Genomic DNA, 13,845 nt, shown 5'->3' on the forward strand with positions numbered 1-13,845 from the left:
AGAAAGTTGGTCTTTTGTTTCTGTAAGATGAACTTGCACATGTTACCTCGGTCACTAGACTCTTGTCAAGTTGTTACACGTTATAAGCATTTATAAACAGACAGGTACATTAGAATAGTACAATGATCTTATTACAACTCACTCCATTTAACAACCGCTCGTTATAACGCCGAAAAATGCTAAGTCCCTTTAGTGGCGTTATATAGAGTTTACACTGCATATGATTTTTTTAAACTGTAAAAAATGTAAAAATGCTCTAACATAGAAGTAACACTGAATTGTTCATAAGCAGTGCCAGATTAAGAACTTTTGATCCCTTAAGATGACTTTCGACCATAAAGTACAGTCCAGACGAGCTGGGCAAATCAACCAATTTGATCAGGAAAATAATTGACGCCAATCGCATCTAGCCCACACATACACAATTAAATCATCAACCTGGCAGTAAGGAATGTAAGCATTCTTAAATTCTATACTTGGCATGAAAACTTTCTACATTATAAATTCAATCTACTTACAGTGGCCTTGATAACCATAGACTGGAGCTCTGCGACTGTTTGGATGCATGTTATAGCCACCATTCATTTGTTTATTGTAAAACCAACAATTTTGTATAAAGTGATTCCTTCTACCACAATAATCACAATACATTTGTGAATAAGGATGTCTGTGAATGTTTGTATTTTGATAGTAATTATTATTATTTGGCTTCCTCCTTTTATTACGACCGTTAGCATAATTGTTTGCCGGTCTTTTATTATTACGGACCAGACTCGATGACTCTTTTAGTTCTCTAATTGCATCAATTTCCATTTTAGCTTCATGATCTAAAAGGACAGTCTTTATGAAAGCTAGATTGAAGTGATCTTCTTGAAGAGGTTCTATTGTAGCAATAGTTTCCTTGTAAGAGGAAGGTAGCGTCATTAATAGATGGCAAATTTTATCCATTTCGTCCAAATTTACGCCTGCAATTTGCAACTTCGCAATTAATGTATCAAATGTTGTAAAATGCTGTAAAAGACTTACGTTAGGCTGCAATTTTAAATTGAATAAATTCTGTCGTAACGCTAATTGCGTGCTCAAGCTACGCTTCTCATATAACTTGTCAAGGCTGTCTATAATAGACTTCGCCGTTGCACTACCTTCAGCCAAATGTAAAAATGCGTCGCCCAAAAAGTTCACGATCGCACACTTTGCAACTGAATTTTTCGCAGCCCACACGGCGTCCGGATTTTTTGGCGGAGACTCTTCTATTACAAATAACACTTGGAGTTCCTCTAGAAGCGATTTTATGCGAAATTTCCACGTTCCGTAGCGGGTGCCGTTAAATTGTTCCATATTTCTTCCATTTAACCATTCCATGTTTTCGGCTGATAATAGAGGGAAACTTAAACCAATACACTTTTAAATAGCACTTTCAGAAATACTTATAAAGTGGTAAATAAAACTTTACGAGAGTCGTTTGAACTATTTGAAAAACTATGGTGTCGAAACGGAAAAGAAAGAGTGTAAATTCTCAAAAACAACCACAGAGGCACAGATAAATAATGACAGCATTGACAGTTGATAAACAGCAGTAGCCAAAAACGTCAGTGTGTGACGTTCGCTTAAAACCTAGTACTCACGGTTCTTAATATAGTTGGTCAAACCAAATTTGTCACTAAATAAGAACAAAAAAACTACAGTCATAGTCACCCTTTTCTTTTGGGTGCTAGTACTAGTGCTAGTGTAAGACAAAAGATAGTATGATTATCTCTATGTTATACCCAAAAGAAAAGGATGAGTATAGTTTTATTTGTTCTTATTTACTGACAATTTGGTTGGACAAACTATACACGCGGTAGCCCTCATTTGTTACATGTGTACTGCGCCTAAAAAGACCACTGAACTGAAGCGTTACCGTTTTCTCTTCTTGGAGGTCATCACTATTACCGTCATAAAAATTATAAAATCAATGCGAAGAGTACTGCACTAGCGTCAAAGTTGTTTTGTTTATGTGTCATATTTGCCGTTATTTTTCTGTATTTAGCTTCATGAAAAAATGTGTGATTTCAACGAGAGCCCTTTAAAATTAACAGTAAAGTGGAATGGCAAGGAGTTTGATATCCCGGAGTTTTCTCCGTCCGATTCCGTAGCGATGTTGAAGATTGCAATCGAGAATGCTACAGGCGTCCGACCGGACCGACAAAAATTACTCAATGTCAAGTTCCAGGGTAATTATGCATTTTTAGAATTAAATTTATTGCTGAAAACCCGGCTGAAATGTTAATCGATAGATATAGAAGTTAATTCATGTTATTTTTGAGAGGAGAGAGGTTGGTTTTACATAACACGATGTTGCATTATGATCGGCTTTCTAAATCGTTCTCCGAATCGTGCGACTACAATACACACGTCGCAATATGTCACTCCGTAAGTTTATGTGTATGGGTCCGACATTTCAGCCGGTTTTTTTAAGTACTCATTGTTATTATGATTAACTAAATTAGAAAGTTGTTTGCCGACAAAAGTTTAATTTTCATGAAACCTGAACAAGTATATCTCTAAACTCAGTGTGCTGCTTGGCAAAGGCCTACTTTAGCTCTTACCACTAGTCCTCTCATCTTGATAGGTCTTCTCTGGTTTGGAACTTGGGGTCAAAATTATTTTCTTTGTCTTGTGTCTGACCCTTGTCATACTTGTATTTGCGTCTTCTATCAAATAAAGAAAGAAAGTCGAATGCTATCACAAGTCTTTCTAGCTGTAGATTATACTATTTTACATGAGAAAATTTAAAAATAAATTTCTTCTCATACAAAAAGCGACCACTCCGTCACATTTTTTGACAAAACAAGACAACGAAAAGAATTTTGACCCACTTACTATACAATAAAAAAAAATTACAGGCAAAGTGGCAACAGACAACTACACCCTGGCCGAGTTGAACCTCAAGCCGAACCTTAAGATCATGATGATGGGTTCGCTGGAGGAGGCCATTCAGGGTGCGCAGACTAAGCCCGAGGGAGGGGACGAGGTGGTCAACGATTTGGATATTGAGGAGGAAGAGGTGGATGTGGAAAATCAAGAGGTATAGTCATAATAAAAAACGGGTTGCACTCCGGGAGTGCCGGCAGAAGTAAAATCTCAATTACTACTGCAAAATGTCTGCAGCACTATGTATAATTGAGGTTAACGCCATCTAGCGTTATTTTGTCGCATTACTTGAAACTCCTAAGCACATCACTGTTAGTACTCGAGTTATATTAATACCAGTTAAAGGGAAACTCAATAGATGGCATTTAAATCAATAAAGAAAAACTCAATGACATTTCGATCAGGTCACGTGTCCGTCTTACGGTAACCGGAAGACGGTCACGTGATCTGTCGCGAGTTTAACATTTTTTCACCACCTCAAAAAGTGAACAGCGCCGCTAAAGAAGTTTTCACTTCAATAATAAAATAATTCAGTCTATATACGTATTGCTGGGCACAGGCCTCTCATGCATGAGAGGGTTTGAGCTATAGTCCCCACGCTGGCCCAATGCGGGTTGGGGACTTCACAGACACCTTTTGAATTTCTTCGCAAATGTATGCAGGATTCATCACAATGTTTTCCGAGAAGCTAGTGGTAAATATCAAAACATCCATATTATGTAAGTTTCGAAATATTCATTGGTACGAGCCAGGATTTAAAAGTCGTACGTCAGATCCACTTGGCCACCATCGCTTACAAGAGCAAGAGGTATAGAAATAATTATGTTTTGTCTGGTGACAGCTAAAACAGTGAGTTTTAGCTGTCACCAGACAAAACATAATTACATAAAAATAATTTAACAAAAATCAACCTTGTTTTGTTACTAGTATTGTTCACTATGGCTTTGAACTTGTGGTAGTAATTACGAGTTTACCAGTATTTATTTTGAATGAGGGTTATTCCATGCCATAAATAATGCACTTCACCATTTTATTTCACATGCCTTGTTTTTATTCATTATGCAAATATTATGTTATGTTAATTATGCAAATGTGAATGAAATTTTGGAAAGAGCCATGATTCATGAGTAGTTTTGTGATTAACGCTCATTTCGAGGCTTAAAGACTCGAATCCTTAAGACTCTCGACGGCAAAGACGATTTCTTACATCCATACGCGTAAAATAAATAAATACAATTCTCAATTATAGTCGAGTCTTCAAGACTCACGAGTCTTGAGGGCTCGAGTCTTTAAGCCTAAAAATAAGCGTTATTCACAGCAATGTTCATGAGCCTTGGACAAATTTAAATATAATTAATCACGGGATATTTACCATTATGCTTTAATATTATTTCTTGCTTCTTATCATAAAAATAATGAAGCTCATTAAGAATTTTTTTTATGGTGAGAATGTTGGAGTAACAATTGAAAGGAAAAAAGAATGAAACGGAAGCATTTTTTCAAAAAGTTAACCCCCGCTCTAAACGTTTCTAAGCTCCACTTGCACCATTCCACTAACCCGGGGTTACCCGGATAAACCTGGAGTTACCATGGTAACCAGTACAGTTTGACACTTGGTTAACGGCTTAACCGCTTAACCCTGGATTAGTGGGATGGTGCAAGTGGCCTGGATTAGTGGGTGGTGGTAACTAAAGATCGTCATTAAACTTTTCAGGTATACCTAGCAAAAATAAACAAGCGCGTGAGAGACTACAAGATCAACATGCTCAATGAGCCTCGGCCGGACAAGAAACTCCTCGTACTGGATATAGACTATACACTGTTCGATCACAGATCAGTGGCTGAAACAGGTACGCTTGGCATATTTTATGTATATTTCATCTGTCCCGTTATCTGTCTGTCATCTTCCTCGCGTTGTCCCGGCATTTTGCCACGCTCATGGGAGCCTGGGGTCCGCTTGGCAACTAATCCCAGGAATTGGCGTGGACTAGTTTTTACGACAGCGACTGCCATCTAACCTTCCAACCAAGAGAGTAAACTCGGCCCTTATTGGGATTAGTCCAGTTTCCTCACGATGTTTTACGGTAAATATCAAATTATATTCCGTACATAAGTACGAAAAACTAATCTTACTCGTTGTCTGTCTGTGTCGTCTGTAATCAAATCATGCAAGTTAATTTTCTTATTATATCGTCGCTATACTTACTCAACCTCATATCTGCAACAATCATTTGATGGAAATGTCGCTTTTCTTTCATTCGGAATACGGGTGTTTTTGTCATCAAATGAGTGTTGCAGATACGAAGTTGAGTAAGTTAAGTATAGCGGCGATATGTCTTGTACAGAACTAAAAAGCGGCCAAGTGCGAGTCGGACTCGCCCATAAAGGGTTCCGTATTTAGGCGATTTATGACGTATAAAAAAAAACTACTTACTAGATCTCGTTCAAACCAATTTTCGGTGGAAGTTTACATGGTAATGTACATCATATATTTTTTTTAGTTTTATCATTCTCTTATTTTAGAAGTTACAGGGGGGGGGACACACATTTTACCACTTTGGATGTGTCTCTCGCGCAAACTATTCAGTTTAGAAAAAAATTATATTAGAAACCTCAATATCATTTTTGCAGACCTATCCATAGATACCCCACACGTATGGGTTTGATGAAAAAAAAAATTTTGAGTTTCAGTTCGAAGTATGGGGAACCCCAAAATTTTTTTTTTTTTCTATTTTTGTGTGAAAATCTTAATGCGGTTCACAGAATACATCTACTTACCAAGTTTCAACAGTATAGTTCTTATAGTTTCGGAGAAAAGTGGCTGTGACATACGGACGGACAGACAGACGGACAGACGGACAGACGGACAGACAGACAGACATGACGAATCTATAAGGGTTCCGTTTTTTGCCATTTGGCTACGGAACCCTAAAAACCAAAATAATAAAACTTACTAAATACTTAACCTATGTATAGGTAAAATATTTGGCCTAAATCGCCGTGCAGGCAGGGTGCCCAGAAGCCTGGCTGTATTATATTATTATTCGTTTCTATATTCCTTTATCTATATCAGGGATGTTGTGGACGCAGATTTTTTGACATCCGCGAATGCGGATACGGATATTTAAAGGCTCACATCCGCGGATGCGGATGTCAAGATTAGGTACTTAGAAAACGTCAAATATTCACATCTTTAGTATTTTTTTATTAAAAAAAAAAACGAAATGGTTAGTATTTGAGCAAGAATATAGGTGCGTTATATTTAATAAACAGTAACTTGGCCAACTTTTCTGGATCTAGACGATTTCGTTATAGGTAATGACGAAATTACCTAGCACTTACGCCGCCGCTAAAACGTTCCTGTACCGACTTGTTCGACATCCGCATCCGCATGAGCTCCGCATCGATTTTATGCGGATGCAGATGCGGATGTTGAAAATAATGCGGAAGTTCCGCGGTTGCGGATGCGGATGTTCGCAACATCCGTGATCTACAGGGTGTAATCTAAAACGTGATACAAGATAATCAAACCTGAATCTTTTCATGATTTTGAACAACTTTTACTATGGGGTCAATTTTGTAATATTAAAAAAAAATTGAGCTGTTCCATAGAAATGGTCAATGAGAGGTAGACAAAAATGTATGGCAAAGATTTTTTTTATTGTTAATTTACAAAGTTGACCCCATAGTAAAAGTTGTTCAAAATCATGAAAAGATTCAGGTTGATTATCTTGTATCACGTTTTAGATTACACCCTGTATATCCTGTCAAATATTCATGCCTATCATTCTACTCTGTTTCCAGGTTACGAACTAATGCGTCCATTCCTCCATGAATTCCTCACCTCGGCCTATGAAGACTATGATATAGTTATCTGGTCTGCGACCGGCATGAAATGGATCGAAGAGAAGATGCGGCTACTGGGTGTCTCGACACACCAGGAGTATAAGATCATGTTCTACCTAGATTACTTGGCCATGATCACGGTGCATACGGCCAAGTATGGCACTATCGATGTAAGTTTAAACAGAGGTCCATTTCTAGAATAATATTTAAAAAACCGGCCAAGTGCGAGTCGGACTCGCGCACGGAGGGTTCCGCACCATCAACAAAAAATAGAGCAAAACAAGCAAAAAAAACGGTCACCCATCAAAGTACTGACCCCATCCGACGTTGCTTAACTTCGGTCAAAAATCACGTTTGTTGTATGGGAGCCCCACTTAAATCTTTATTTTATTCTGTTTTTAGTATTTGTTGTTATAGCGGCAACAGAAATACATCATCTGTGAAAATTTCAACTGTCTAGCTATCACGGTTCATGAGATACAGCCTGGTGACAGACGGACGGACGGACGGACAGCGGAGTCTTAGTAATAGGGTCCCGTTTTTACCCTTTGGGTACGGAACCCTAAAAAAGCGCTAGTGGCCTAGCGGTAAGAGCGTGCGACTTGCAATCCAGAGGTCGCGCGTTCAAACCCCGGCTCGTACCAATGAGTTTTTCGGTACTTATGTACGAAAATTAACTACAAAGTCGCTTTCCGCTGTCTGTCTGTCACTATGTATGCTTAGATCTTTAAAATTACGCAACGGATTTTGAGTGTTTCAAGAGGAAGTTTTATTATGTTAACCCGTGCGAAGCCGGGGCGGGTCGCTAGTCATTTGATAAATACCAGTCGCTTTTCGGTAAAGGAAAACATCGTGAGGAAACACGCACATCCGTCTCGCTCACTCAGTGAGATTGAGAGAAGAATCCAAACCTACGGGGCCTTAAATAGATCAGCTTAAACAATATTTTAAGTTTTAAGAATTTTTGTCCTTTGCGCGGGGAAGTATTTGGGGGACTTGGCGCTGAAAGGTTTTAACCTCCTAAGACCCAGAAGCATTTGTTTCGTTTCTGAATTTGGAACCCTTAGTTACCCAATGAAAGTTCACAATATTTTTTGGAAAATGTACAAAAATTGGTACACTGGTAATTGGTATTGGGAGGATAAAAACATTAGGTATTTATTAAAATTGTCACCTCTTTCCAGGTAAAACCTCTAGGCGTAATATGGGGCAAATACCCCCAATACAGCTCAAAGAACACCATAATGTTCGACGACATCCGAAGAAACTTTATCATGAACCCGAAGAGCGGTCTCAAAATCCGACCGTTCAGGCAAGCGCACCTCAACAGAGACAAAGACCGGGAGCTGTTGCACTTGTCCACATATCTCCGGGACATTGCCCAGTATTGTGACGATTTTGATACGTTGAATCATAAGAAATGGGAAAAATACAAGCCGGATAAAAAGCATCATGCTAGTAAGAGAAAAGCTGAAGATAGTGCGCCCGGGACGCCTAAGGAATGACGGTAGGCGCGCGTTTATGATTTAAAGTATGATTTGATGGGATTTTACAAAAACAGTATGTATGCCTGTCAAAAAACCATCCCGGGGACCCGGTTAAACGGTTAATCCAGTGTCAAATTGTACTGGTAACCATGGTAACTCCAGGTTTAACCGGTTAACCGGGTTAGTTGGAGGGTGCAAGTGGCACTTACGGCGTTATTCATAAACGTCTGCTAAGTTAATCAGCTGATGATCGTCGTTTCTCCCTCTCTATAGCATAAGTAACGACAGATAGGGAAAAACCGGCCAAAAGCGAGTCGGACTCGCGCACGGAGGGTTCCGCACCATCAACCAAAAATAGAGCAAAACAAACAAAAAAAAAACAAGCAAAAAAACGGTCACCCATCCAAATACTGACCCCGCCCGATAAAATCACGTTTGTTGTATGGGAGCCCCACTTAAATCTTTATTTTGCTCTGTTTTTAATATTTGTTGTTATAGCGGCAACAGAAATACATCATCCGTGAAAATTTCAACTGTCTAGCTATCACGGTTCGTGAGATACAGCCTGGTGACAGACGGACGGACGGACGGACGGACAGCGGAGTCTTAGTAATAGGGTCCCGTTTTTACCCTTTGGGTACGGAACCCCCAAAAAACGACGATCATCAACTGATTAATAAACGGCTGCTGTTTATGAATAACGCCACTAGACTTTATACACATCTCACTTAATCAATGAATCATGAGTGTGGGGCTATTCATAAATTACGTCATTTCAAATTAGGGGGGGGGGGGGGGTCTGGACATCGGATGATGGTAGCATAACGTAGGAGGAAATGGGGTAATTCGAAGCATGATTTTTGGATGATTTTATGATTTAAAAATCGTCAAAAATAGATGACGTAATTTATGGACAGCCCCTGTGCTAATATATTGTTTTTGTAAAATCCATTTTTTATAGTTTACGCACCATAATTGATTTGGTTTATAAAACTATAGATTGTACGGAAAAGTAAAACCGGTGTTTAGACTGTTTAGTCACACGCTAGACCTCCCTATTATACAGTAAGAATCATAAACATGTGTACATTTTGTACAGTTCCGCTTTAAAAGGGACCTTTCGCCTTTTTCTAACGGCGCAGAGCATTTTAAATCCTATGTCATTCGCAATAAGGTTGGAAATGCACTGTCAAAGAATTTAATTTCCGACCCGTTTCGTACCTTGTCACAGTGACAATCAATATGAAAGTCGCTAGAGACTGCATACTATTGTCACTGTGAGGTACAAAATGGGTAGGAAATTATATTCTTTACCCCTTATTTATAAACGTTTGCTAAGTTAATCAGTTGATGATCGTTTCGTCCCTCTCTATGGGATAACGACAGATAGGTGGCTATTCATAAATTACGTTATTTCAAATTAGGGCGGGGGGGGGGGCTGGACATCGGATGATGGTAGCATGACGTAGGAGGAAACGGGGTCATTCGAAGCATGATTTTTGGATGATTATAGGGGGGGGGGGGGGTCAAAAATCGTCAAAAATAGATGACGTAATTTATGGACAGCCCCTAGGGACAAACGACGACTATCAACTGATTAAGTTAGCAGCCGTTTATGAATAACGCCATTTGACTGTACACATGTTTATGATCTTGACTGCATGTAAAGTATTACTGCATGTAAGCACGTAGAATTTCGTATCCCCATTTTCTATATCGCACACGCGTAATTATATTGCTGTTCCGCCCATTGCCGGCGGTCAACGCCACTGTGCGAGAGGGATATAATAGCGGGGCAATGTACGGAATTCTTCGTGTTTACCGTTCTTACTTTATACTAAAACACTCACTCATGTTAACTTTAAGTATTTGACTGCCGTCATTTTTATGCTGAACGTATAAAAAGCACCATTCTACCGTAAATAAGTAATTTAATAAACTTATTTTTTATGTATCTCAAATTCATTTTCATTCTTGTTCAATTTTATTTCGTTCAATTTTATTTCGTTCAAAAATAGTTGTTTTTAATTAATAAAAAAAAACAGTATTTTACGTATGATTTAACGCAATATTATGCAATTGATAATCTAAAACAATTCTACATAGTTTAGGACTGAATTGTACAATTTAACTGATAACATTACGTAATGAAAGATACCCATATACTAGTCGGATCTATATCTGAATCCCTAAAGTCTTTTCTCGCCTAAGGTTTTTATCTTTGCATTCCCTAATATTGTTAGTCATAATGATCAGTTGTCCTAACACTAAAAACCCTAATTTTGGTTTCCCTAATTATGATACCTTATCCTAATGTTATTAAGCATATTTTCTTTTTTGCGAGGGTCGCAGTTCTAACCCTAACCTAACCCACTTTTGTGGCAGCAAGTTCTAAAACCTAACCATTTTTCAGAAACTTACATTATGGAAAATAATTGTTATGACAATTGATCGTTAGGGCATGTGCCCATTAGGACAAACCAGTTAGGGCAAGTGACTTTAGGACAAACGTTGTTAGGGATTCAGAATGACACCCATACTAGTCTAATCCATTAGCACTTTTAAAATAATGTTAACAAACCAAACCACGTTATCAGTCATTCCGCCAATGAGATACAATTTTTGTATCTGTGGAATTATATCGACATGGTATTTGAGCTGATGGCCGTGTTGCCAATGCCCCAAATAATTAAAAAAAAAACGACATGGTATTGTTTACATTCTTTTAGGGCTCATTTAGACGGTGCGAGAACTCGCATGCGAGTTTCATTACATTGCGTCATTTGATCGGTCGGCTGAATTGATGTAACCTCAATGGTCCGCAATGTAACTAAAATCGTATACGATTTCGCGCGCCGTCTAAATGAGCCCTCTTAAGGTCCTAATGGAATAGAGAGAGTTATCACATATGATTATTTTTCGTTACACAAAGGATTCAAATTTAGTTGTGTATAACCAAGGCAAAGAGAATATAATGTATAGAGAGTAACTGTCATGATAAATTATGTGGCCACCCACAGTACATTTACTGCCATCTTTCGACAGAAGATTAAAACTGTTAGAACGCCGTTTGACTTTGATCCTTATTCTTTCACTGATAGGTGGCGATTTGTTAAATGTCAATAATTACAGGACATGGACAGTAGGCCAAAAGTACTGGCGCCATCGCTAGAAATTGCACCATACCTTTAGCCTAGTATAGATCTACTCGGCGTAAATTTTTGACATTTAACAAATTGACACATACATATCAGTGAATGAATAAGGATCAAAGTCAAATGGCATTCTAACAGTTTAAATCTTCTGTCGAAAGATGGCAGTAAATTTACTGTGGCTATAACTTTGACAATCCGCCTCTATTTCAAATTCTCTTTGATCAAGGCTTTAACTAAGGGCTCATTTAGACGATGCGAGAACTCGTATGCGAGTTTCATTACATTGCGGGTTTTCATCGGTCGGTTGAATTGAACGTAACCAGCAGTCCGCAATGTAACTAAAATCGCATACCAGTTCGCGCGCCGTCTAAATCAGCTCTAAGTATAATTATAGAAAAAAGCCGTTTGTAGATTACAATCTTATTACGATTACCTAATGCTCCTCAATTAATGTTATGTATGTAACTTATTTTGTGCATTTAATGCGAATTTTATTAGTCTTTCGAACAAGTGCCCGTGTACATAATTATTCGTAATAAATAATAAATTAAAAGTGCTCTATATCTAGTTGGTAGGCATCTAAAGAGTTACTTTGTATTTATAAAATAAAGGATAAAAATCTTTAAAAATCGTTTTATTTGTTGTTACGTCAAAACTTTAACCCAATATATCCCATTATATGGAACTTTATAAATACCTATAACTATCTTCTACTCGCGACTTCGTCCGTGTAGAATAAGTAGAGTCAGGCCAAGATAACTCTGCAGCGATTTTAATAGCCCAAACCATGAAAGGGTTAGTTAAACGTCAGAATATCAAAGAAGTTTGACGTTTACAATAACACTGGCACAGTCTAGGCTATCAAAGCGGTTTAAGCGTGAAGAGGTAGACAAATAGAGTTACTTTTATTTATAATATGAGTAGGACTTTAAAACATATCATGTGGAGAGGCAACAGAAAAACAGTCGCAATCGCATTTATAATATTAGCAGTGATTTAAAACATATCATACAAACTTGTACGCAAAAAACTAAAATTAGGCACTCTGCACACGCTTGAGCTGTTTGAAAACAAGCAATGTCATTACAACTACAGTTACAACATTTGCAGCAGTGGGTGGCACAGCATTTATTACGTACGTCACTATTTTGCACCATAACACCGCGTCCCGGCTGCTTAGTCACAACACTACCGTCGCCATATTCATCACATTTTGCTGGGACGTCATTATTATTATTTTCGGTCATCGCAATTAAAGTTCGCTCTTCAGGCTGATTTCTGACAGCACTATTTTCGCCATCGTTTTCTAAATCTTCGCGCAAATCACAGTTTGTTATGACGTCATTATTATTCTCTTTTTTTTCTACTAAACTCCGCTCCGGCTGTTGAGTCACATCACTATTAGTGCCGCCATCTTTAAATTGTTTACCCACACAACTTGATAATATGATGTCATTATTACTTTCATTCATTGCGACCAAACTGATGTCCACTGGGTTATTTAATCTATCAGTACTAAGGAGTTCTATTTCTTCTGTAATAACACTATTTGAAGTGACATCATTCGAACAGCTTTCCTTAGGACTTGGCACATCAGTATCTGTTTTGTTTCTCAATTGTTTTATGACATCATTTGTATTGTTTTGCACTGAATACAATCCGCATTCGCCATTTGTTTCTCTAAATGCACTCCCCGTTGAGTTATCCTTTGAATCTGTATCATTTTCGCGTTCACTCAATTCCATTCTGATTGCGAACTGTTCAATATTTTCCGGGCAAAAATGTAGTAAAACGATGCACCAGATCGAGCAAAATTAGGTCTTATGTCAATGTTAACAAAACTTAAAATTGTATATCAACACGAGCACAGCGCGGTTATTGTTGCATGTTCAAAAGAATTGTACGTCCTTGATGGTGATGTATTTTCCGTTATAAGGCGCGGAACCAAGGTAACAGCGCTACCGACCATCTCGCCGGGCGTATGACCTCACTTTACCAATTAGATTCAATGAAACATTAGTAAGATAGGTAGGTAATAGTGGTAACTATGCCATGATGCCAATCCAATGTTCTGTCCTATAATGGATATGACACCGTAAGATTGTGAACCCGTTAGTTTACAATCTAACGTAGGTTAGGTTAGTTTATAATCTCACTACCGTCAGTTTATAAACTGACGAGTGTTTATAATTTTACGGTGACAGATATAAAACGAATTGCATCGAAGTGACCAGAGTTCATTGCCATAAGAATATACTTATGGGAAGATACCAACTTCTCTTTTACATATTCGCCACAATTCTAGACGTCCATAAATACTTAACCACATGAACTACAAACGCACATCATTAGAAACAACACTGTATCACTGTATTATTGCGTTGCCGCTTATAGGATAATATGTCTTCTTCTTCTAAACAATCTTCCTCAGTGCAAGAAAAACT

General features: G+C 38.1%; 2 protein-coding genes across 2 annotated transcripts in view; both read left to right on the forward strand.

Moving 5' to 3' along the window:
- LOC134657525 (ER membrane protein complex subunit 6) overlaps positions 1-13,845 on the forward strand; it is a 59,553-nt gene that overhangs the window by 11,142 nt on the left and 34,566 nt on the right. The window lies entirely within an intron of this gene.
- Positions 1,970-8,297, forward strand: LOC134657412 (ubiquitin-like domain-containing CTD phosphatase 1). The gene is made up of 5 exons (XM_063512958.1): positions 1,970-2,213; positions 2,886-3,067; positions 4,628-4,763; positions 6,718-6,929; positions 7,944-8,297. Exons 1-5 carry the CDS (start codon positions 2,042-2,044, stop codon positions 8,262-8,264), a joined length of 1,023 nt encoding a protein of 340 aa, XP_063369028.1. The 5' UTR covers positions 1,970-2,041; the 3' UTR covers positions 8,265-8,297.

Source organism: Cydia amplana, chromosome 20, assembly GCF_948474715.1.
Source record: "Cydia amplana chromosome 20, ilCydAmpl1.1, whole genome shotgun sequence".
Classification (NCBI taxonomy): Eukaryota; Metazoa; Arthropoda; class Insecta; order Lepidoptera; family Tortricidae; genus Cydia; species Cydia amplana.

Excerpts from the sequence above, each read along its gene's own strand:
- LOC134657412 (XM_063512958.1), top strand. The coding sequence starts at position 2,042 with ATGTGTGATTTCAACGAGAGCCCTTTAAAATTAACAGTAAAGTGGAAT. Across the intron at positions 2,214-2,885 it reads ACTCAATGTCAAGTTCCAGG|GCAAAGTGGCAACAGACAAC; the intron begins GTAATTATGCAT and ends AAAAAATTACAG. Across the intron at positions 6,930-7,943 it reads CCAAGTATGGCACTATCGAT|GTAAAACCTCTAGGCGTAAT; the intron begins GTAAGTTTAAAC and ends ACCTCTTTCCAG.